The 25,391-nt window shown below is 57.5% G+C and overlaps 1 protein-coding gene across 1 annotated transcript in view; it reads right to left on the bottom strand.

The window, feature by feature from the left end:
* Positions 1-10,970: 10,970 nt before the first annotated feature.
* Positions 10,971-25,391, bottom strand: part of COL26A1 (collagen type XXVI alpha 1 chain) — a 149,165-nt gene continuing 134,744 nt past the window's right edge. Inside the window, exons 6-13 of the mRNA XM_084881604.1 lie at positions 23,201-23,299; positions 22,526-22,678; positions 20,696-20,783; positions 18,928-18,988; positions 16,409-16,444; positions 14,436-14,483; positions 12,879-12,963; positions 10,971-12,411 (exon numbers count right to left, since the gene is read on the bottom strand). Coding sequence (XP_084737730.1) covers positions 12,251-12,411; positions 12,879-12,963; positions 14,436-14,483; positions 16,409-16,444; positions 18,928-18,988; positions 20,696-20,783; positions 22,526-22,678; positions 23,201-23,299 — 731 coding nt within the window. The 3' untranslated portion in view covers positions 10,971-12,250. The remainder of the gene's footprint in view (positions 12,412-12,878; positions 12,964-14,435; positions 14,484-16,408; positions 16,445-18,927; positions 18,989-20,695; positions 20,784-22,525; positions 22,679-23,200; positions 23,300-25,391) is intronic.

The raw sequence follows: 25,391 nt of genomic DNA, 5'->3' as shown, positions 1-25,391 counted from the left end.
CCCCCCCCCCCTTACATTCCTCCGTGGCTCTCCACAGCCCTCGGGGTAAAGACGGGCTGCTTGGCCTGGCATTCAAGGCCTCCACAGTGCACCCTCTCGCCCTCTGGACCCCACCTCCTCCTTCAGGCACGATGGTACCCGGCCTCGCTGAACCCCCACTCGCTCCCAGAGCACACCAGCTGTCCCCCTCCCTGTCCCTTTGCACATCCTGTTTCCTCTGCTGAGAATGCTCTCCCCCCGCGACAGACTTCTACTCATGCTTCAAAGCCCAGGCCCAGGGTCGCCCCATCTGTTCAGCATTTGCTGACTCACCCAGGCAGCTCTCTGACCTGACCCCAGCTTTTCAAGAAGTGAGTCCTCATTTGACCAAAGAGGCCTGGACACACTGCTTTTGGCCTGCCTCCCAGGGCCACCGCGCCAGGCACACGGAGATGAAAGGCTGGTATGTCATGGTAAGAAGTCATAAAAGACAAACCCTCCCCAAATGCAAGCCACGCACAGTTTATTTTTGGCATTTTATGGGGTGCTTTTGAGGATGGGAGGTGGAAAAAGAGAGGTCCACCAGGGACAAGCAGCAGACTGCACCCTTGGAGTAGGAGGGAGAGAGGAGGAACGGCCCTTCTGGGCCAGTGCCCACCTCTGGGCACCACCTAATTCCAGAGGAGCCAGAGTTGCTGCCCCGGCCCAGAGTTGGTCACAGGCAGGGTTTTATTAATAATTAATTAATTAATTAATTAAATATATTTGTATTGATTTCAGAGAGGAAGGGAGAGGGAGAGAGAGATAGAAACATCAATGGTGAGAGAAACTCGATTGGCTGCCTCCTACATGCCCCCTACTGGGGATCGAGCCAGCAACTCGGCCATGTGCCCCTGACCAAAATCAAACCTGGGACCCTTCAGTCTGCAGATCAATGCTCTATCCACTGAGCCAAACCAGCCAGGGACACAGGCAGGATTTTAGATCCCAACAGAGGGTCCCTCTGGCTCACCCACCCTTCACCCCCATGCCCAGCCCCAGTCTGAACTTCTTCTCAAGTGCTCATAGCTAATCTTATAGGGTGAGTAGGATAAAGACAGCCCTCACTTTACAGATGAGCAAGCTGAGGCCCAGGCATACAGGGTTGGCTTGAGGCTACGTGTTAAATTAGCAGCTGGACAAGGACCAGGGCTTGGAGCATCTGCCCCACAGTTGTGGCTGGTTCGTTCTAGCCCAGCTGTTCTCAGCCATTGGCGAGTCCCAACCTCCTGCCCTGAGAGCAGAAGGCACCAAGTCAGTCAGGCTCCTCCAGGCACACCAGGCCCTGCTTCCTGCTTCCCCTGGTTACCACAACCTGCTGCTTCTACGCTTGCAGAAGAGGGTCAGCCCATGCGTGGAAAGTTCCAGCCATGACACCACGGCCCCGCTGTGGGAGGCTGCTCAGTGGGCAGGTGGGCCCAGAGACAAGGAAGACCTTCCTGTGCCAGATTGCCTCCTCCCTCTCCAGCCACAGTCTAGACTCAGGACTGCAAGCACCTGGCCCTCTCTCCAGACTCACAAGAGCGGAGGAAAGCAGAGGGCTCCGGGCAGGTAGGGCCCAGGTGTGGGTAGGAGCTTTTCCCTCGTCTTCTTGAGTAACGGGAGCCTGGAACCACCACGAGGCTGGGAGGAGCTAGGGTCTGGGAAAGGCCATGGGAGCTGCTGGTGCCGGCCCAAGGGAAGGCTGGTGGTGGGAGTGAAAACGGGAGACAGTTTGACCCTCAGGGAGCATGCGTTCTCTAACAGAAGGCATTGAGGCCTTATTAGGGGTGTCGAACTCAATCAGAGAAGGGGCCAAAATCTAAAATCCAGCCTAAATCGCGGGCCGAATGGTTTACTGAACAGTCATAAACTGACAATGTCATAAACTGACAGCGGAGTGCAGTGATGACAGCGCGGTGCGGGCCACATTGCAAGGCCTGGCGGGCTGGATTTGGCCCGCGGGCCTTGTGTTTGACACATGTGCCTTAGATGAACCCTACTTCCTGAGCACTGATTAGAAACCTGAGCCCTTTATAACCGGATCCCAAGAGAGGCATGATGGTGGACACTCCGCCCATGAGCAGGGACCACCGCATGCCGTTTGAAAGAGGGCTGGGTGTAAGTCTTCCCTCCACCAATCCCATCCAGATTCTTCTCTGACATCTCATGGCTCTGCGAGGGCCCATTCCTGCCCTCCCCTGTGCATTGTACTTAACTAAACACTCACAACCACCCTGGCAGGAACGTGAATGCTCACTAACTACCCAGGCACTTGTCTCTTTCCCTGCATCCTTTGCGGTTAGCCTGGGCCTTGTGAATAGAATATAAGTGGGGGTGACCTGGGTCACTTCTGGGCTGAGGCAGTTAGGAGCCAGTGTGCTCTTTTTGTCTCTCTCTTCCTGCTGCAGCAATTTTAGAGGGACACTCATCCCAGATAATAAGCTAAAAGTTGGAGAAAGATAAGATGTAAACCTTTGTGTGGGTTAAACAACTGAGGTCGAAGCTTCCTTAATGTTGACTAGCGTTATTATCCTGAGAAACAGGGATCCGGGTCTCTATCCTGCAGATGGGCACACCGAGGCCAAGAATAGGGGCTTGGTGGCCATCTCCAGTTCCAGAACCACCCAGGCCACTGGGACTGACACCGGGCCGGGGGAAGTATTCCCTGCCCCTCGCATTATCCGCATGTTGAAAACAGCTACAGGGACACAGGCCGGGAGAGGGGAGGGGCGAGGAGCAGCTAAAACTTCCTTTTAAAAAGTTGCATGCTGTTAAAACCCCATCGGGCTCGTGGAAACCATGGTCTGTGGGGCTGCTGCTATTCAGAAAAGCACAACGGAGACCTCATACGGGGCAGATGCAGACACCTGGGTCCCTCAGGACTGGGGCAGGATGTGCATGGGGCCCAAGGGCCGCGTGAGGGGCCGGCTGTCAGACACTCCACCGGCAGCACGATGGATGGCAGGTAGGGGCCGTCAGGACAAGGGAAAAGGAGGAGGAGATGGGGCTTGATTTACAAGCGCCAGCCAAGAAAATGCCGCCAGGATTTATGAGGGCTCAAGTGACTCGTTGGAGCCGAGTTTATTATCCATCACATGCATCTGAATGTATATTTATGGCTTTCCAAATGATCCTGTCTCATTGAAAATTATGTCCAAAGAACATCAATAGCAGCTCGTCAGCATGGAGAAGGGCTGACCCAGGATGGAGTTCAAGGCCTCCCCTAGTCAGCGAGGGGCAGCAGCAGCTGGTCTCCTGTTTGTGGGCAAAGGGTTCGCGAGGCAGACGCAGGCCAATGGGCACTGAGCTGGGCCCTGCCCTTGAGCCAGCATACAAGGATGAACCCATCTCATAGGCCCTGCCTACACCCCCTGTGCCAGGCACTGAGCTAGGTGCTGGATCTCACAGGGACACTTACAAGGCAGCCCAAAAGAATACTATTTCTGTCGCTGAACTGCCGAGTGACCCCAAGAAGCTACTTAACCTCTCTGAACCTCAGTTTCCTCATCAAGAAGCTGGAAGTAACAACGATGGTTTCCCCAGAGGATAATTAGCAGACACACAAGATGCTGCATGTAACGTGCTTACCCCAGTGCCTAGCATTCGGTAAGTGCCCATAAATGTTATTTTTATGTTATTATCACAGTTATTACTCTAAGCATCATAATGTAATGTTTGGCAAAACCTGACCCTCAAACCAAACAAAAAAGAGACAAATTTCTGGCTGAAGCCCCATTTCGCCGAAGAATGATTGCTTTCCCGGTTTGCACATGCTGGATGCCAGAGAGGGAGACCCAGACAGTCAGACAGCCACCGGGAAGGGGTTTTTATATCGGAACTTTATGAGTGCATGAAAGAACTGGCTATGAATGACGTGACCTGCCCAAGTCTCAGACCCATGTCTTACTGAGCTCCGCACTTTGTCCCAATTAGAAATAAGAGCTGATATTCTGCTGATACACACCAATAGGACTGTCTCTTCCATATGTGCCTGGAAATAGCAACCACCCCAAACCCTGAAGTGCTTCTCCTGCTGCCCTGGACACCCTCCACCAGGGCCGCCCGAATGAGGGTCTGTCTGTGCGCCCTGATCCTTAATTATGGCTTTTGATCACAGAGTTTCAGACAAAGGGGCAGGCCGCCATTGTCTTTGCACATACCCCACATTCTTGCAAGCCTCTCCCCCTTTAGCTGCAGTGACTTGTAGGGAACTTAAAGAGCTGACACCTTCATCCACTCCCTTCCTTTTTCAGTCCCCCCCCCCCCCCCACTTTGGGAGACAGCCATTAAAGACTAAGATATTAGCCCTAGCTGGTTTGGCTCAGTGGATAGAGTGTTGGCCTGTAGACTGTAGGGTACCAGGTTCAATTCCAGCTAAGGGCACATGCCCGGGTTGCAGGTTTGATTCCCAGCAGAGGACCTGCAGGAGGCAATCTATCAATGATTCTCTCTCATCATTGATATTTCTCTCCCCCTCCCCCCCCCACTCTCCCTGCCTCTCTGAAATCAATAAAGATATATCCAGGAAGCCAATAGATAGGGAAGGACAGGGTTAGTGCTTCCCCCAAAGCCCCATCCCCAGAAAATGGTCATTGTCTGGCCTGTCTAGCAGCTCCCTGAAAGCTCTGTTCTCAGGACTGTCTTTATCTGAGCCTTCTCCGAGCTCTATCTGCTCCCCTGGACTGTGCTGAACGCCCCTCGGATTCTGAGGGAATCAGTGCCTCGCCTCCACCTGACCAATCACATGTGCAGGGTCAGCCGTGGCGGCCTCAGGAGCAGCATTTCTCAGCACTCTGAGCAGTGTCCTCACCAGAAGGCCCCTGACTTGGGCTGTACTGGTGATTGCCTTGTGGACTCTTTGGTCAGTCTGATTCTCCCATGTTCCTGCTGATTCGGAGTCCTCCAATAGTCCCCCGTTGAATTTTTTTAACTGCTTTGCCCAGACAAGCGGAGTGGGTTTTGATTGCCCGCAGCTAAGAACCCTAATGGATACAATATTTTCCACTTAACATTACGTCACAGGCATAGTACCATGCCGTTAACTATTATCCAAAGTATTATTTTAATGACTGTGCACTATTTCATCATATTTATGTACCAAAATTTTTTTACCCATGACCTAGTGTTTGAGTAAACTATATATTTCTCTTAAGTACTAACAATGAATATTATTGTATTCACATTATTTAGCTTCAATTCTGGCCATCTTTTTAGGATGTCTTAAAGTTAATAGTATGAACATTTTGAAAGTTCTTGTGGCATAAAGTCAATTTCCCCACAGAATTTTTATACAAAAATTTATCCTCATATTTGTACTCTCACAAGTGAGACTGTTCAATTTAACTCCACTCAACAAAATTTGGGTAAGATAATTTTAAACAATTTTTGATAATCTGATAGGGGGAATCTCATTGGTGTTTTAATGGGCATTTCTTTGATTACCAGTGAAGCTGAATATTTTAAAATGTTAATTGCATATTTTTATTTCTTCTTTTGTACATTTCCTTCTGATAATTTTTCTATTGGAATGTTCATTTTCATTGATCTGTAATTGCTTTTTATATATTATAGGTGTTAACCTTTTGTCATACTTTGGGCCTTGTTTGTGGTTCCCCAATACATTTATTTAAATGGTTCTTTAAAACATGAATTAAATTTTTATGTTAAATTATCTCTTATTTTTTCCACTGCTTTTTTAAAAATACATTTTTTTTTTTTATTTCAGAAAGGAAGAAAGATAGAAACATCAATGATGACAATCATTGATCGGCTGCCTCCTGCATGCCCCCAACTGGGGATCTCGAGCCCACAACCTGTCCATGTGCCTTTAATGAGAAGCAAAACCAGAACCTTTCAGTTCCCAGGCCAGCACTCTATTCACTGAGCCAAATCAGCTAGAGCTCCACAGCTTTTATGTTTAGAAAGTCTTTACTCATCCCAAGATCAAATATTTGTGTACAGTTTCTTCTAGTATTTTTATGACTTCCCTTTTTACTTTTAACTAGAGGCCCAATGCACAAAATTCATGTAAGGGCTCGGCTCTCACAGCCCCAGCTGCCTTGGCCCTTGTAACCCGGCTGCTTTGTGGCCCCGCCCACTGGTCTTTCCAGCAGGTTGTGTCCACCCTCTGGTCTATTAGCATATTAGCGCTTTGTTATATAGGAAACTTTAAATCCTCTGAAAGTTATATTGGGGTATAGTGTGAAGGGAAAATAGAATTTTATGTCTTTCAAACACCTAAGCAAATGTCCCAGCATCATTTATTGAATAATCTGTTCTTTCCCCCCACAGACTTGCAATGCCACTTCAGTAAGCAGGGACTTGGCAATCACCATGGTAACGGGTCTGCGTTAAAAGCATTTGTTCTCACAAAGTGGAGGGCTAGTGCCCAGCAGGGCTGAGTCTGGCCTCACTTCACATCGTCCCTAATTAAGATACACCTTTTGGGTTTGTCTTTAAAAAATATCCCCCCTTTATAGCCACGATGCAGCATGAAAATTAAGGCTAAGGCCCTCGCCTTGCATGCTCAGTCTGCTGAGTTAGGCCTGCCAGGACAGTTGGAGCCTGGGGGGAGATGGGGACCAAGTTGAGAGAGAGGACGGTGATTTGCTCTGCTCCTGTTACATCCTGAGAACCTGGAGGGACGTCATCAAGGTCCTTTAACAGCTGGAGGGTGGAGGGTGGGAGGGAGGGTGATCATGTTGGAGAACGCAGCTCTCATGCGAAGCAGAGCAGAGACTCCTCAGTTGGTCCAGCAAGAGCCCAGCTTGAGGCTCAAAGCATCCCTTCCCCTTCCGGAATGGCAGTGAAGTCCACTTCCTGCTCTTTGGAGTTTTGGGCCTTAGGTCCCTTCTCTTAAAGGGTATCTGTGTTTAGCCTTGGAGGAAGTAGGGAGCGGGGGCAGGGATCAAGACCTATGCCTGTGCTCCTCTGCCAAGAAGGAGGAGACCTTCTTACTTTGGGAAAGTCCCAGGAGCCTGAGCACTGGAGAGGAGACAGTGAAGATGTTTAACTGCCACTCTGAGCACTGGTGACGCAAAGCCATCTCCCACGAGGGAGGGAGCCCGCCACAAGTAGATGAGAAGACACAAGCAGGCAGCAACTGAGGCCAGGACAGAACAACGGTGAGAGGGAGAATGGACTCAGCCAGAGCTGTGCTTAATCAGCGACCTGCTCTGGCTGCTGAGGCCCAGGGGTGAATCAGAACTGGCACTCTCCCCCTGGGGCTTGGCCCTGCTCCCAGCCTGTCCTTGGGGTCCCCTGACATCCCTAGAGCCTTGTCCTAAGCCCCTATCTCTTGAGGCTCTTGGAGGGGCTGGGGGTGGTGCCCTTGGCCTTCCACTTGGCATGTCTGCAGGCAGTGCTTCTGGCCCAGGGTCTTCGGTCTTAACCACTCACCCCTCCCTGCTTCTCCCTGCGCCCAGGTGCAAAGGCCTGCCTGAGCACTGTCCCGAGCCTTTTCTCAGCGATTCTGTCTCCACGCCCTGCCTCCCTCTGCTCTACCGAGAGAGAGTAGTTTGGGGGCCTGGTCAGTGAAGAACCGGCACACCTCCTCCCCCACACATACAACAAGAGCATCCTTTAGGTGAAGACTCTGAGATCAGTGCTCCCCAGTCCAGTGCTGTGGACAGACTCCAGGTGGGCTCAGTGTTGGGCCCCGTAGGCTCCCAGGCTGGGCATGGCTGCTGAGTGCAAGCTGGCTATTTGTCCTAAGTGCTGTGCAAATACCCTGTTCTGTTCTCTGTGATGTGAGGAAGGTCAGGAAGCTCCCCCAGTTGGGGGCAGAACAATCTGACTTCAGGAGGGACCAAGCCTTATGGCTGGCATTCTAGGTCACCCCTGGGTACCAGCGTTGCTGGGGTTCTCGCACCAGGAATCTTGTAGAGAGGATAGTGCTGTGGGGAGCAGGGTAAGAGGTTCTGTCTCAGCATCTAACAGGATCCTCACAGAGCAAGCCTCGGGATTTGGCTGAGATTTCTGGGATATGCTGATCCAGCAGATCTGCCGGGGACCTTACAAGTCACCATAGCCGCGGTTACGGGTGCAGGCTCCTGCTGGGCCATAGGAGTAACGAAGCACTGGTATTGTATATGTTACAACATGGGCGAGTCTTGAAATCATTATGCTACGTAAAGGGAGCTAGATGCAAAAGGCCACATATTGCATGAATCCATTTGTGTGAAATGTCCAGAATAGGTAAGGTCCGCAGAAACAGAAAGCAGATTACTGGTTGCCTAGGGATGGAGGAAGTGGGAGGAGTGGGGGTATGAATAAACGATACAGGGTTTCTTTGGGGGGTGATGATAATGTTCTAAAATGGATTGTGGCGATAATTGCACAACTCTGAGTATAATAAAATCTGCTGAATCGTGCCATCGAAATGGGTGAGTATAACAGGATGTGAATTATAGCTCAATACAAAGAGCTCGATTACAAAAAAATAAAAATAGGATGTTAGGCTGCGGGCTTACATAGCTTGGGTTCAAATCCTGACCACTTACTACATGGACAACCTTGGGCAAGTCCCTTAACTTCCTTGTGCATGAGTTCCCTCATTTGCTCCCCTGCAAAATGAAGACAATTACAGCACCTGTTTCATCAGGTTAGCGTGGGGATTAGAGTCAATGCACGTAACGGCTCAGGACGGTGCCTGACATACAGTAGGCAGCGGCTCTTCCTAGTTCAGGGAAGCAAACTTTTGCTGGGCAAGGTGGAAAATGACAGCCCGAGAAGTTAAGTGACTTGCCCTCTGTAGGCTGAGGGATACCCCCTTTGCCCCCAAATATATGTCCAAGTTGTAATCCCTGGACCCTCTGCCTGTGACCTTATTTGGAAAGAGGGTCATTGTGGATGTGATTAAGGATCTCAAGATGAAAAGATCATTTTGGATTACATGATGGCCTGAAACCCAATGACACAGAGGACAGGGCAGACACGGGGGGAAGGCCATGCGAAGACAGAGGCCGAGGTTGGAGGGAGGCAGCCACAGCCAAAGGGACACCTGGAGCCACTAGAAACTGGAAAAGGCAGGGAACGCTTCTCCCTGGAACCTTCAGAGGGAGCCTGCCCCCGACAACACCTTGAATCCAGACTCCAGCCTCCAACCCTGTGAGGGGACACCTTTCTGGCAGTTGTTACAGCAGCTTTAGGAGACTTGTACAGCCATCAGCCCGCAGGGCCAGAGCCGGGACTCCTGGCTCCAATGGCCACTCGGGCCCTTCATTGCATTTATCTGTGAATAAAGAACAGCTTCAACCCAGGTGCCAGGAAGTTTCTGGAAGTGGGTTCTGTGATCCCTTTTTACAGACAAGGACACTTGGTGCCCTGTGGTCACTCGCCCATGTCACACACCCATCAGAGTGGGGGCAGGTTGACTGGGAATTGTGAGCCTGGCTGTCACCTCCACCCACACCCCTCATTAGATTTACCAGCCTCGGCCTGGACAGTGTTTAATCTGCCTTTTACAACGCATCAATTGCAAGTTTATTAATGGGCAATTGAAAGTTATAGGTGACGTTAGAATTTATTAATAACATTGGAAGTAAATCTCCCTGGAATTCAAGTAATTGAAATTCTCTTTTTTATAATCCATAAAGCAGGTCTGAAAGAGAGGTGTTCCAGAAACCTCGGGGGCGGCTGGGATCATAGGTGTGGGAAGTCAGGGTGGGGAGGGGCTTCTGTTCTGATTCAGGCCATTCTTGGATGCCCGCCTGCCCCTGCCCACCCCTCCGTCACTGCCTCTGAGAGTCCGGGAAGGAGTCTCTCCTCCTGGGACTGTCCTACTGGGACGCACTGCAGTGATCAGAGCTGGTGCTGGGGAGGCCGATGTGACCCTGCCCATAGATCACAGCCTAGTGGGGAGACTGGGCTGGGAGGCTGGCATACCCCCGTGGCACCTGGAATGCCTCCAGCCAGAGTTAGGCAGTTCCTGTCCCTTTGGGACACACCAACTCAGGGTGAGAGGAATGAGCCCCTAAAGTGCCCTTTCTGCTCATCCCGGAGAGGGCCAGCCTCACCCAGGGCATTCTGGGAAGGGAGGTGGCTGTGGAGCCGAGGGTATTAGGTGAGTGTCTGATTAACTTCCAGCCACATCTCAACTCCTTGCTGGTCCCCAGAAGCAAGTCACACCGTGTTTTCTTGAGTTCCAGTCCCGGAAATGTGGGGTCCTATTTGGAATGCCCAAGAGGAACCCCACCTGGACTGTCGGGGCTCCTGGCCCACTGGGAGGTCCTCCACCCCAAGGCCGCGCATTCAGTGTCCTGGGCAAGCAGAGCAGTCTCTCTTAGGGCCCCATTCTGCCAGGGGGCCTGGGGGTTGAAGACCCTCCTGACCTGCTTCACTAAGAGCTGGAGGATGTAGCTTGCTAGATGGCATTAGGTCTTGCGGGAGCCCTGGAGATGCTTGGGGCAGGACGGGGGGCTCCAGGGAGCTGAGAGGGTGGCCTGGAGAAAGAGAAAGGGGCCCAGCCGCCTGGGAGAAGCACTGCCCAGCCCTTCCTTTCCCCCCTGCACCCCTGCACGCATGCTCGGGGTACACCTTGCCCAAGGGGTCACCCATAAGCCACCCTCTCCCTCCTCCAAGCCTTTCCCCAGGCTGCCGGCCGCGCTGCAGAGCTCGCTCCTGTTCAGCTGACTCCTGCTGATCCCTGAAGACCCCCTTTTCCTCCAGGGTCCCTCCTCCTGCTCCCTGAAGACCAGCCGCCTCCTCTGCTGTATGGATGTGACCCCTCGGTCACTGCCCGCCCAGTGTCACACTGGCCAGGACTCCCTGTGCTCACACCCACTCTCACATCCCTGGACGCGGCCTTCTGGGATGGCTTTCTGCAGTACCTGGGGGTCCCTGTGGCCAGGCAAGCCAGGCCCCCCCGTAGCCGCAGCCACACAACACAAGACCCCCAGTGGGAAGAGCACCTTTATTGTCAGAGCGTCACAGACTTCCCGCCCACCTCTGACCCCTCCTCCATAAAGACAGGCCTGTGGGAGGCTACACATTGCTCCGGGAGCAGCTCTGCCTCGGAGGGGCAGCCAGAGCCTGGGGGAGGAGGAGGTTACCAGGTGAGGAGCGGCCGCAGCCTCCGGGACCTGGAGCGCTGGGCAGGGATGGCTCCTGCCACCGGGGAGACGTGCTCGGGGTGGCGCCAGCACCAGTGGGTCTGAGTCTGGGGCCCCTGTGTGAGTGTGGGCCCCGGCCCAGCGAGGAGGAGCACCGAGAGGAGCACCGGGGAGGCCCGCTCACAGGGGCCCGGGGCCTGCGAGGCCTCGAATGGCTTTGAGGGCTGAGGGCTGAGCTGCTCTGTCTGGAGCAGCAGGGGCCCAGGGTGTATGTGGAGCTGCCGGGGGCCTCTCCCCTGCAGGCCCGGGACTCGGACAGCCTTCTTCCCTCTACTTCACCAGGAGGATTACTGGTCGTGTAATGCGGGGGAGGGCAGGGCTGCAAGGGGATGCCCCTGGAGGGGGCGTGTTCCCATGAAATCCTCTCTCCTCCACTCAGGAGTTCGAGGTCCTGGTGGGTGGGGGTGGAGGGGCTGAGAGAGACTGGGAGGCAGCCGTGGGTGATGCCAATTAGGTTTGAGGACCCTTGCACCCTATGCTCCTTTCTCAATCCCCATGTCCCCTGTGACAATCATGGGTTCCTTCAGGGTCTCCCTGGCCCCAAGCCAGAGGATTGGAGTTGAGGAATGAGACCCAGGGCTCTGTCCTTCTTCCCATTGTCCATCCAGCCTTCCCACAGACCTGTGCTCACCCTGTCTGAGCTTTCTCTGAAGAGGGGAAGAGGAACGGAAAGACCGGGGTTCAAATCCTGCCCCAGCCCTCCGTGGCCGGTGGCTTTGCAGGTTATTTGTCCCCTCCAAGCCTCTTTCCCCAATAACATGGGGGTAACAAGCCTACCTCCTAAGGGTTAAATGAGACGACGTAGGGAGAGCTCCTCGGACGGCCCAAACGTCGAGGGAACTCGGTAAATGCTAAGGATTATGATTACTCTCAAACCCAGACTCTGTCTCCTGCAGAGGGTGGGAGGTGCAGGATGGCTGGAACCAGAGCAGGGCTCTGCCAAGGGTGCTGGGCCCCTCTGGATCCTACCCCTGGAGGTCCCAGCTGTCCCCAAGGCCCCCAAGCCCTGGGGGCCAACGTCCCTCCTGACTGTCCGTGCCTGAGGTCCAGCCCCACGAGGGGTGCCTTCAGGATCCAGTGGCGGCACAGGCGTGAGGGCCGGGTCTCTGGTGGGGCCAGGCTTGTCCTGGAGGGCTGCCCTACTTCCCGCGTCCGGCCCGGCCTGCGCTCTTCTGCACGGGGCCGGGGCCGAGCAGGGCCGCGAGGGAGCCGTCCGGGGGCGCGCCACCTCGCTTCATTTTGAGGTTGGCTCTCAGGGCGGCGTCCTGGCCGGAGCCCCCCTCAGGGGAGGCCAGGGGATCTGCAAGGAGAGCAGGAGGGTGGGCCTCGGGGGCATTCAGAGGCACCTTCGCGCCACACTGCCCAGTGAGGATAGGGCTTTCTACCCACTCGTCCACTCATTCACTCACTCATTCATTCATTCATTCGTCCTTCAACAAATGCTGATCAGGGCTGGGCTCCAGACCCTGAAGAGGTGCCTGTCACCACCCTGCCACCAGGGCAGACATGGAAACCCCACCCCGAGAGGGAACCAGGGCTCTGCAGAGCCCTGTGAGGAGAGTTGAGGTCGGCTTCCCAGACGTGAACGTGGAGCAGGTGCTGACGTGGGAGTCGGTGCTGAGCAGGCGGAGGGAGCACCCTGAGCAAAGGCTCAGGAGGGCCTGAGTGACGGGTGGTGGCTCTGTCACTGGGAGGGGGAGGCAGGAGCAGAGGGAGGTGCCCAGCAGCCGGGGGCTCACCCATTCCTGCGTCCTGCTCCCCACTCACCATGGATCCCGATCATGTGCTCCAGGATGAGGACTCTCTCCGCCAGGATCTTCAAGGCCTCCCGCAGCTGCTGCACACCCTCCCCCTGTGGGGAGAAGCAGCCAGGGTCAAGGCCATTCTGCTTCAGGTACATGCTGTCCCAGGCCTCCCCTTCCTGCCTGTCACCATCAAACAACAGCCACTGCCCGCTCTGTGCGGGGACAGCGTTGGCACCGGCCCACAGAGAGGGTAACCAGAGTCCCCGGGACACACAGCCTGGAAGAAGCCTACCGGCTTCCATGCCCAGGTGTGTTCCCTCATGTCTGGGCTCTGGCTGCCCCAAGCTGCCCGCCTGCTTCCCCCGTGTGCCCTGCTTTCCAGAACACACCCTCAGAGCACCTGGGGCAGGCCCACGGGAGGGGAGCTTGGCTGATTTCTTCCTGGCACTGCCCACCTGGGAGCCCATCCCCGAAAGCAAAGGGGAAGGAAAGCCTCTGCTTCTGGGGTCCCGGCAGGAGGGCAGGATGAGGAGAGCCTGTGTCTCTGAGACCTGGCTCACACGTGGGCCCAGCTGTAGTCTTTCGTGTGGCCAGACATGTGAATGAATGAGCTGCTGTACGGACGTCAAGGCCACTTTGAAAAGTGATGATGAAGAGACAAGTGCCTGGCTGGAGTCAGCAGCAAAACGGACACCATTGCTGGGAGAGCGTGACAGCTGGCATGCCTTTCAGATGAATTTAGCTTAAAACACAACAACAGGAAACCAAAGAGCATCTCATTGGGTTCCAGGAGAGAGGTCTTCCCCCCAGCGACCCAAAGCCCACCAGAAGCTGTATCTGGACCGTATCTGGGATGGGGGTGTCCAGGCCCCCCTGTCAGGGACCTGGCTCAGCCCATGTCCCTGGGCCGCAGGTTGTACTTGTATGAAGTGGGGAGGGGAGTCATAGGTGCCCTCTGTGGAGAGCGGCTACAGAGTTTGGACAGGTTCAAGCCTGGTGGCAAAGCCACGTGCAAGTCCCAGCACAATTGTAGCCAACGGCTATCACTGTAAGCTTGACCTTATGGTCCGAACCTGTGGTCCCACGTGGCTAAGTGATACGGGCTGCAGGAGGTGCAGCAGGTAAACAAAACTTGATCAGGTGTATGTAATTGATTAGATTCTAAACCCTCGAGAACACTAAACATCTTGACCAGGCCCTTACTTTGCCTCCTGGAATCTGGCTATGAAATAAAGACGTGGCTTGCAGGCTGTGGTGCTGTCTCTTGACCAGAGAGCAGTGTCCCACCTAGACCCAGCTGTATTCTCTTGTCTTCTCCATCCTTCACCCCCCCCCCCCTCCACCCGTCACCCATGGCCGTGCTGGCGTGGCACACCCTCTCAGTCTGGCATCCCAAGTGACCTGTGAATCTGCTTGTGCCTCCTCCCACTGCCTCCCGGGCCCACCACAGCTGCTCTGGTTCCAGCACCTTAACCTTTTCCAGTCCCACAAGGACCTCTGGAAGGTGCCACAGTCCAGGCCACTTCCCACAGCTGCCTGCCTCCAATGCCCACCTCGCCGGGGCCAGCAGCACAGTTACCTCTGCGGCAGCTTTCTCCTCCTCTTCCCCCCTCCGGCCAGGCTCGCCCTAGGAAGAGAGCCATGCAGTCAGTGGTGGTGTGGGTTCGAGGAGGGGGCCTGGGGCGAGCAGAGCAGCGGAGGGCCAAGGCCCTGGTCACCCTGCACAGCCTCACTTGGGAGGTGTCGGAACTCGGGTTTAGGGGTTTAATTCTGCTTCTGGGGCTGGGGGTAGGGGGTCAGGTTTGGAACCTCATGAGCTCATGTCTTGGCTCTCCCAGGGATCAAGTCTCCTGCCTCTTAGGACTCTGTTTTCCTGTCTCTAACATGGGGCCAGTATCATAAGACCTAGCTGGTACTTACTACTTCTGTGTGACCTTGGGTAAGGTACTTGGGCCTCTCTGTGCCTCAGAATTCTCATCTGTACAATGGGGTAATAAGAGTATCTACCATTCTACCTCATAGGACTATTAAAAGGATTAGATGGATAACGAGCATAGACTGGAGCCTAGCACATAGAGGTGCTGTGAAAATGTTGTCATACATTACCAGACAGAAGTCTGGGAGGAGGCATGGCTTTGGAGGCTAAAGCACCTATGGTTGCTTTGCTGTGTGACCTTGGAAAAGTTACTTAACCTCTCTGAGCTGCCAGTTCTGGCAAATGGGGATAAAAAAGCACAGTATTGCTGGGTTGCTGCGAAGCTTAACTACACTATGGATGAAGAGAGCCTCCACAGTGGCCAGCACATAGTAGATGCTCAGAAAAGATCCATCCTTCCTCCCGGGCCCCACTGCCTCCCCTCCTCCTCCTTTACCTCCCCCCCCCCCCCCCCAATAAGGCCTTGGGCACAAAGGAGGCTCTCCCTCTAGGGCACATGTGTCAAACACAAGGCCCGCGGGCCAAATCCAGCCCGCCAGGCCTTGCAATGTGGCCCGCACCGCGCTGTCATCACTGCACTCCGCTGTCAGTTTATGACATTGTCAGTTTATGACTGTTCAGTAAACCATTCGGCCCGCGATTTAGGCTGGATTTTAGATTTTGGCCCCTTCTCTGATTGAGTTCGACACCCCTAGGCTAGGGGCAAGAGTTGAAGCTCATAAATTCTTTTTTCCAAGAATGAAAATGAGAAGCCAGCTTCCTAAGCCTCTTAAATTCTTGGATTCAGAGACAGAAAGGGATGCTCTAAGTCAGCGGTCGGCAAACCCGTTAGTCAGCAGAGCCAAATATCAACAGGACGATTGACATTTCTTCTGAGAGCCAAATGTTTTAAACTTAAACTTCTTCTAACGCCATTTGTTCAAACTAGACTCGCCCTGGCCATGGTATTTTGTGGAAGAGCCAGACTCAAGGGGCCAAAGAGCCATAGTTGTAAGCTTGACCCTTATGGTCCGAACCTGTGGTCCCACGTGGCTAAATGATACAGGCTGCGGGAGGGGCAGCAAGTAAACAAAACTTGACCAGATGCATGTAATTGAGTAGATTTGAAACTCTCGAGAACATTGTAAACATCTTGACCCTGCCCTTACTTTGCCTCCTGGAATCTGGCTATGCTTGCAGGCTGTGGTGCTGTCTCTCGATCAGAGAGCAGCGTCCCACCTAGACCCAGCTGTATTCTCTTGTCTGTCTTCTCCATCCAGGCTCGTGAGCCACAGTTTGCCAACCACGGCTCTAGGTCAACTCAGGGGTGTGGGCTCCCTGAGGAGACCTGAGGACTCTCATCAACCCCTTTAGCAGGCGATTCAGTCTTTGCTCACATTCCCAGTGAGGTGGTTCCCATGGTCATCCCGTCTCAGTGTGGGCGTCTGGGACTGCACTCAGGTTGCCCCTTTCCGTCCTCTGCCCTACCCTGGATAAGGTCATGTTTGGGGAGGCTGCGGGGCGGAGCTCAGGTAAAGCCACCTGGGAGAGAATCCCCCCTCCCCCCCTCCCAGTACCCCGGGCCTGCACCAGCGCTCACCGCCCCGGAATGGCCTATCTAAACAGCCCGCACTTACAGATGGCCCCGTCAAGCCCCGCTCTCCAGCCAGGCCCTGCAGAAAATCAAATAAGGCAGATGAGTCCCCGCCTGCCTTCCCTGGCCAACCCTTCTGTCCTCCCGCCCCTACACTGGGCTCTGGATCCGGAAAGTAAGATGGGAGGACAACTGATGACATGGAGGAAATGGCAAGGCCACCCCTGGGGGCCTCCCAGGTTGTGGAGCCATCCTCCTCTGGCTCCTAAATGAACCTCAGCAGAGCCCTCGGTCTTCTCATCTGCAGAATGGGGCAAAGCACGCCCCCTCCCACCCCCTCCCATGGAGAAAGGCCCCCAGAGACCCACCACCCACGGTGAAGCCACTGTCTGGCCCCTCGTGGTGCGCAGAGGAGGCTGTGGCCATCCAGGCATTGTCGATATCCGGGCTGACCTCGGCCCTGCTGGGGCCTGGACGACCCTGGCAGTGAGTCCTGGGGGGGGGGGGGTAGAGGGGCCTTGTCCACTGGGGCCCTGGAGAGCCCTCTGGCATCCAGGCCCCAGCCATGGGCCCAGCCTTAGGGAGGGGCCACAGGAAGGAGGTAAGGGGTCAAGATGCCAGTGACATGAAGACCGCTCAGGCGGATGCCCAACCACGCCCTCTCACGGGGAGTTGGACAAGCAGCTCAGACTCGGTCCCCGGGAACCTCCTCGGAATCTTGGGAGACCTGGGTCCCCTCAGGACAGGCTCTGCAGAGCCACTGGAGCAGTCCCGTTCACAAGGGCCTGGAAAACCGTGAAAACAGACCACCTGGCAGGATAAGGCTACCCCGAAACACCCACTGCGTTCCTGGCGAGGGCTGGAGGCTGGAGGCGGCTGGAGAGCCGGAAAGGAGCCCGGCCTAACCCGGACCCAGCTCTGCCACCTGCTGTGTGACTCCAGCGAGTGACCAGGGATTAAACGATGGGGCCCCTGAAAGCCGTTAGCATGAGCAGACAGGGGAGGAGGGGGGAATAAAGGGGGGATTGGGCGCAGTCATCCCTGACCAGACCTGTGGCCGTGGGCCGTGGCCAGATGCCCAAATTGAAAAGGGACGACCCTGAGAGCCACCTCCCTGGGAATGTGAGCTGGAGGGGCACACTGGGCAGGGCTCCGAGGCGCCGGGAGGTCATCCAGACTTCTCTCCCCAGCCGCCTCCAGTGCTTCCCTGGACCTCTGTCCCTCACCAGTCTTCTCGGTCACTGTCATTCTCGCACCTGCTCCCAACCCCGCTCTCCAGGGCCTGTGGATGGGGCCTGAGGGACCGGGAGGGAACCCCTGGGGTGCCTCGCTCTGGGGACCTAAACTCTCAGCTTACCTGGCCCACCCCTCCTGATGCAGGAGCAGATCGGGCCTGCGGGCCTCCCAGCCCCTCTGCAGCCCTCGTCCCACCCCAGGCCCTGCTGGCCAGCCTGGCCTGTCCACATCTACGCTTGCTCTGCCCTATGCTGTGGGTGGCCTGTTTCAGGGTCTGTGCACCAGCCAGCCCTCCTCCTCCACGCTGAGTCCGCCTGGTGCGGAAACACACTGTGGGGACCACAGGGAGCAGATCAGAGCCTGGGACGCTGGTTCTCTGACGTCAAGGACGTAAGCGTTAGGGGCCTGGACTGTGGCCCCGGGCCTGGCGGTGCCATCGATGGGGGAATATTTGTCACTTAACCAAAGGGATGGATGAACTCCCCAGTCCCAGCGCCCACAGGGCCAAGGCCCGGCTCCTCATCCCTCGCAGCGTGGGAGCCTCCTCTCAGCCTCCCCCCTCCCCACCCAGCCCGAGCTCCAGAGCCGCGAGCACAGCCGGGAGGACATCCCACACCCGCAGGCGTCCTGGGCCCTTCCTCCTCCTCCAGAGATTTCCTCCTAGATCCGTGGTCGGCAAACCGCGGCTCACGAGCCACATGCGGCTCTTTGGCCCCTTGAATGTGGCTCTTCCACAAAATACCACGGCCTGGGCGAGTCTATTTTGAAGAAGTGGCCTTAGAAGAAGTTGTTTAAAAAATGTGGCTCTCCAAAGAAATGTCAATCGTTGTCCTGTTGATATTTGGCTCCGTTGACTAATGAGTTTGCCGACCGCTGTTGGGCTCCTGTAATACCAGGCGCCTCCACCTGGCACTTCAGTTCCCTTTTGCTCCCAGTAACACCTCCTCCCGGGCTTCGCAGCTGAGGAAGCCAGAGCCCAGGGAGGCTGCCTTTTAGCCCAGGTCACACATCTGAAAGGAGGGGAAGCTGGGCGGAGCTTTGGGGATCCTTGGGAGCAGGATGACAGGCTAGGTGGGCGTTCCGTGCTGTGGCCTCTCTGGGACTCAGCTCATCAGCACAATGGGAAGTTTGCTAACACTGCTCTGGCAAAGACCACTGCTGCTAATAAAACCAGAACCTCGTGCCCACTGGCCCCCGGCTCCCACCTGGGCCCAGCGGGGACCCGCCAGGTGGACTGCTTCCTTCCTGAGCAATGCCTGCAGCACACAGCCTGGCCCGCCCTCCTAGGGAGCCCTGACCCTCACACAGAAACGGGCGCGGCCTTACCTGGGATCCAGGTGCACCGGGGGGGCCTGGGGGACCTGTTGGCGGGGTTACAGACAAGTTACTGGGGGCCAGAGAGGCCTTCTGCCCCCCATCAGCTCCGGAGAGAGACATTCCCACCCTCCACCCCAGCCCCTGCCCTGGGCCTGCCACAGGGGCAGCAAACAGAGATCTGGTGACTGAATGGCGGGGGAACACACTCCCCTGGCCTCTCCTGCCCATAGAGCAGAGAGCCCCCTCCATGCAGCCCACACCCCAACCTGCTCTCCTCCCAGGGCCTCCCCCACGGGGCCCTCAGCAGCCAGCCCCCAGCAAATCTCTCCTAGGTCGGCCCCTTCTTGGGACTTGGGGCCCGACCCCCCCCCCCAGGTCCCTCTTCTTGCCTGGGTTACTACAACTGCTTCTTGATCACCCACCCTCCATGGGGACACCCAAAAAGCAGCTGTTCAGTGAGCTCCCGCCCAGCCCAGCCCCTCACATTCCCCAGATGCCCTCCCAGGCAGGTCTCTGCTCCTGTGCCTCTGCCAATGCCACTCCTTCCTCTGAGTGTCTCCATTCCCTCACATCTTTCCTGCCTTCCCCACTCCCCGGCTGAGCCTCTCCTCCAGGAGGCCTCCCAGCACCCGCCCCGCCTCTCTCCCACAGGGACTTCTGGCAGGCCCCAGCGGCCGCCCTGCCTGCTGTTCGTCCCCACGTCTGACGGCCTCTGGGACGGAGAAAGCCCGGAGGGTCAGGCTGGGCTGCGTGTGCCCAGCACAGGAAGCGGCGCTCAGGGTGAACTTCCAGCACGCGTGTGCGAGGAGGCCTGTGCCCCCGGGCTGCAGGGAGCCCCATGGGCTGTTCCGATGTGCCCCCAAGCTTGAGGAGGGCCTGCGGGACAGTGCACTGGGGCGGGGGGGGGGGGGGGGGGGCACATCTGGACTCAGAGCACGAAGCCCTTCTCTGCATCAGAGCACATCCCCTGAGGCCCCAGGTGTCCCCCAGGCTCACCCCCTCACCTGGTCTGAGCTGGACTCAGATCCCCCTTAGAAAGACGCCTGCCCGCCGGGCCCGCCCCAGCCCTGCTTTCCCTCCCCACTCAGGCCTGTGGACTCACTCACTCTGAGCAAGGCTTGCTTCGCCCACGAGGGTGTGCGTGCCACCCGGACCGGAGCCTCTGTTTATGGGCCTTTGTTTTAGGACAGGGCCCGGCAGGTGGGATTGGCTCAGTGGGTGTTAGTTCAGCGGGTAAGAGAGTAAACGAGGGACAGGGAGTGAGTGTTCTGGGCCTGGAGACATCCACACAGCTGGGTGGGCCGAGCGTCCGTGGCCCTGGCCCCACGGCCCCTGTGCAGGGAGGGTCCATGGAGGGTGGGGGTCAAGCCAGATGCAGGCTCAGCCCATGGAGCCCGGGGCCATCACCCCCGCAGGGCCACTGGTTTCTGCCTAAAGGCCCGGGACCCTGTGCCTCTCATAGTACCGGTCCCACTGAGCTGCCCTGTGCTGCCCCCAGGCTTCCCCTGGGCCTGGGCCTCTGTGTATCCAGGGCATCCCATCCACCACCCAGGCCCACGTGAGGGCAGCTCTGAGCGGCTCTATGTGGGCATCAGGAATCTGGGTCCCTTTGTCCAGCCCCACAAGTGAGCTGCCAAACGGTAGGTGGGGGCAGACCCAGTCTCCAGCACCCTGCCAAGGCCACGGGCCCCCGAATGGCTCCTTCACGCCCCCTTGGCGCAGGCCAAGCCCGGGATGGGTACCCAGTCCAGGCCATCGGTGCTGCTGCCCTCTGCACTTACCTGGAGGGCCGGGGGGACCCCGGGGTCCTGGCACCCCGGCCAGCACCGTGTCCACGGCGGCAGAAGCCAGCTGCGAGTCTCCATCTGCGGGAAGAGCAGACGGCCTGTGACCTGGCAGGGCGGGGTCGGCAGAGCCGGGAGGCTGGGCCTGAGGTCCCCCAGAGCTGGGGTGGATGCCCGGACCCCACTGGGGCCTCAAAGCAGCCCAGGCAAACAGATGCGATTGCTCCCACTGCTCAGGAGAGCTCACGGAGGCCAGGTCACAGGGCAGTGGCAGCCCAGTGAGCCTCTTATAAAGACAAACGCTTTCCTAAACCATCCAGACCCTTCAACTCTGGCCAGCCTCACTCCCCTCCCAGAGCCCCAGGCTGGCCCTGTCCTCCAGGCTCCATCCCACGTGCCTGCCTGACTGCCCCGCTGGCCCCCTCACTCAGGCCCCCTAAGAAGCCCTCCCTGCTCACCCCTCTAGCTGCCGCCAGCAGGGCCCTGGGGCAAGGTGGGGCCTGTCTAATGACCTGTCTCCAAGGCCTGGGCTCCTCTAGGGGGAGCCCCATGCGACTACCCGGGGCATCCCCAGAGCAGAGACAGAGCAGCCAGGCCCAGGAAATGCGGGGCTGCCGCTGCCCCTCCCTCCAAACATGGAAGTCAGGCCTGTCCTTCCAAGGCCTCACGCAAGTGGGCACCCGGGGGTGCTCAGTCCCCACCTTTCCCAATGCTCACACCCCACAGGCCACCCTCCCTCGGGGGCCCAGGGCTGGGGAAGGAGGGTGCTGTCTAAGGGGGCTCTGGGCACCGGAGGTGGTAAGTGGGCAGCGTCAGGTCTGGCCCAGGGCGCCATGCCCAGGCCAGGGCAGCCTGCAGCCCTTGGTGGCTCCTCGTGGCTCAGGGGTGTGTGTGTGGGGGGGGGGGGGGTGCTGAGCCCCGAGACCCCCAAGTGCATCACAAACACTATCCATTCTCTCCCTGCGCAGGGGCAGCTCTGAGCCACACGCGGGTGAGGAAGCCGAGCGCGCAGTGAGTTGACATTCGCTCTACATCCCCCATGGGAGAGCCGGCCCCTCCCAGGCCCTGCCTGCTGGCCAGGCCCCTCACTCACGGAGGACAGCCCAGGACCCAATCCATGTGGTTCAGGCTGAGGCTGGGGGCTGTTTTATAAGCCCAGAGCAATTCCATCAAGAAATAGTATCAGATGGAGAAACTGAGGCTCAGAAAGGGATCAGGTGTTAACACTAGGGCGAGGGCTGTGCTGCCTGAGGGACAGAAGCACCAGCAGGACGAGGGCGAGGGGGGGGGTCCCTAGCAGCTGACTAAAGGACCCCCTCCACCTCGGTGCCCTCCATGTACCCACCCATCTCCTCTCCTCAACTCTGTAAGCCAGTCCTGTCACTCTGCTTCTTACAGAACCTCCCAGGCTCCCGCGGGCCTCAGCCCCTCAGCCGGGCCGGCGCTGCCTCTGGCACTGGCCGTGGCCCCTGAGGGAGGCGTGTTCTTCTCACACTGCCCCAGTGACCACGCAACACCTGCCAGGTGACCTGCAGGGCGGGGACGTGCACGAGGAGGTGGGACAGCAGATGAGCTCCGTGGTGGGGCCATCCCGGCAGAGAGACAGGCCAGGCCAAAGAGCGGAGTGATCTTTGCAGAGTCGGGACCCCAGCTGAGCACCAAGGCAGGGACAGGCCATGCCGGGCCCAAGCGGGGTTGAGGGGTCAGGATTGGTCTCCGGGGCCCCCACCTGTCCAAGCCCTCTCCCAAGCCAGTGCCCCCCTCACGATATAGGGCCCCTCGCTGACAGGGTGCCCAGGCCCCCCCCCAAGGCCAGCACTCACTGTCCTTGTCCGTCGGTGGCTGCAGGGAGTAGAGGACGCCTTGGGGGCCGTTTGGAGGGAGGCCCGGGCTGCCTGCTGGGCCGGGGGGGCCAGGGGGGCCGGGGCGCCCCATCTCTCCAGGCAGCCCACGGGGCCCTGGCGGCCCCAAGAGGCCTGTAACGGGGAGAAGAGGAGTCAGGTGAGGGCTGGGCCTGGCAGCCAGCATTGCTGACAGGAAACAGGCCCCAAGGGGGACAGGGTCAGCGGTGGCCTCCAGACCAGTCTCCCTAGAGGGCTGTCTTGGGATGTAAGTGGAATGGCTTCCCCTTCCCTGCCCCGTGCACAGGGAGCCCCGGGCAGCTGGGGGCAGGGGCGGCTCTGGCCTGGTGCCCTCTGCCTCCTCCAGGGACCTCGCTCTGGCCAGAAGCACGCAGGGTGGCAACTTCCCGCAGGACCCAGGGGAGTTTAAAAAACTGAGGACAACCCCCAGCCCAGCAGCCCCCACCCCCACGCTGGCCCCACAGCCCCCACAGCCTCTCTTCTTCCCTCCTGCAGCCCAGGGTGAGACCAGGCCCTAAAGCAGGGGGGATGCACAGCAATTAGGGTGCTGCTGGGTGTACGAGGTGACTCGCCTGCTTAGGGGAGAAGCCCAGGCCCCGTTCCCCAGGAGACAAATGGCCGAGCCAGTGTCCTTACCAGGAGGCCCTGCCGGGCCTTTCTCTCCTGCCTGGCCCCGGTCGCCTTTGGAGCCGGGGGGGCCTGCAGGCCCCGGTGGTCCCGTCTGCCCCGGGGGCCCTGGGGAGAGAATGGGATGAGGCCTGGGAGCACTGGGCTGTGGGGACAGCCCTGCACCCCGGAGCCGTCCGTCCACCTGAGGCTTCCCCGAACGGATGGGCAAAGGGGCGTCAGCCCCGTCGGGCAGTTCGGGGACACACCATTTCTGCACCGAATGACCTCTAGGATCTCAAGAGCTGCTCTTGTTTCCACCTGACGGGGGGACTGAGGGTCCAGGCGTGGCCCCTCGCTCAAGAGCCCAGAGCCGGGCTGTGGGTGAGTCCGGGTCCCTCTCTCCACAGCCTTCTGGCTCCCTGCTCAGAGTTGGGACACGAGCTTGTGGCAAAGAGGCCTCTTCGGAGACTCCAGGAAGCACCACAGGACATGCCTGCCCACCTCTGGGGTCTCAGGCCCCGCGGGTGAGTGAGAAGACAGAGGTTAGAGGCCCACCGTGTGGCCTGGGGACAGCCCTTCTCCCTCTGGAGTGCCTGGAGAGGGCGCCCAGAAACGGCTGCTGGACTGATGGAGGGGCCTGTGCTGGGTCTTAAGGCCCTTCCATCTCAACTCCACGTGACCGTGGTCCAGGAGGAAGGGCTTGAGGGGCTCCTGCTTTGGGGAGACTCCACCTGCTCTCTGGGAAATCCAGGTGTCACCATTTGTAGGGTTTGTTCGCCACCTGGTGGCCATGTCCTGGAACTGCACTTTCCCTGGGAAGGAGTCATGTCTGGCCAGGAAGACCCAGAGCGGCTGCCAGCCTTCCCCTCCCACCCCCAGGGGGTTAAGGCCTGGGTCCTCCTTTTCCAGTCACAGAAGGAGGATTTAAAGAACATGGTGTGGTCCAGTCCTCTGGGGTGAGGCCTTGGGGACAGTGGCCAGAGAAGTGGGCCAGGGGACCCAGAGGGAGAGGCTCCCCCTCACCCACAGCCTCAGCGCCTTGGAGGAACCCAGAATATCTGCTCCTCCCCCAGCCCCAGGACTGGCTGCTGGATGCCAACTCTCCCGCTCCAAGGGTCACCCTCCCGGCTCCTGCTCCTCAGGAAGCAGGGCAGAGGTGGCAAGGGAGGGGCTCAGGCAGGTGCTCAGAGCTGAGTCTGGGGGCTCAGCCGGCAGAGAGGAGAGGGAAGGAGAGCATCACATTCAAAGGGCTCCTGTGGGGACAAGAATCATGGAGACAGAACCCTCGGGTCGCTGGGTAACCCCAGGGGTCACTTCTCTGAGCCTCAATTTTCTCTGTCACCCCAAGCTTTATGAGCTTTATGAGCTCACCAGAAAGGACATCTGTCCAGCCTAGCGTGATGTACAAATATTTAATAACTGGCACAGCATGGGCACTGACCAGTCGGGGGGGGGCACCAGCCTCAAACCCCCGAGCTCAGCCACACTGACAGGTGTCAGCTGGACACCCACTCAGGTGAAGGCCAGCATAGCGCCTGGCACAAGGCAGGCGTTCCACAATTCGGGCTACTATTACAATCGTTATTACTACTCACGGGCTCAGAGGACAGAATCCTGACCAGCGGATGGAAGCTACAGAAAGAACTTTTTATCCCTGACTTGGAACTGTGCAGAGAAGGGAGAAGATAGCAGGGCAGCAGGTGCCCTCCAAGTCTCTCAGAGCTTGGCGGGGTGTCCCCAGAAGCTGGTGGGCGGCAGTGAGCTCCCCGTCCTGGGGGTATGCAGACAGGGGCTGCTATACATGGTGCCAGCCAAGCAGCAGGCTGGGCCGAGGGCCTGCGTGAAGATGCTAAGCTAGCATCAGGGCAGCTGGTGAGGACAGCAGCTGGGCTGCAGACAGTAAGGAACGGTGGGGACTGGGGCAAACTGCAGAGCTGAGATAAGATCTGCAGCCAGTTGTCTCCATGATGGACTGCCAGTCCCAATGGCCAGAGTCTCCGTTTTTTCTAAAAGAAGCCAGAAATCCTCACTTTTACGTGAAATGCCTCATTGTTTAAATCAGTGTTTCCCAAACTTCTCTCATGATGAGAATCACCTGGTGGAGTTGTTAAAACACAGATTCCTGAATCCCAACTAAGAAGTGCTAAACTAGAATTTTTGGGAACATATAGGTAAAATTGTATACTTAACTAACACAGATTTTATATACAGAGCACTA

This window comes from Pipistrellus hanaki (genome assembly GCF_964339955.1).
Source record: "Pipistrellus hanaki genome assembly, chromosome: 4".
Lineage (NCBI taxonomy): Eukaryota > Metazoa > Chordata > Mammalia > Chiroptera > Vespertilionidae > Pipistrellus > Pipistrellus hanaki.
The sequence above is the reverse complement of the archived record's forward strand: the minus strand, read 5'-3'. Positions and strand labels throughout refer to the sequence as shown.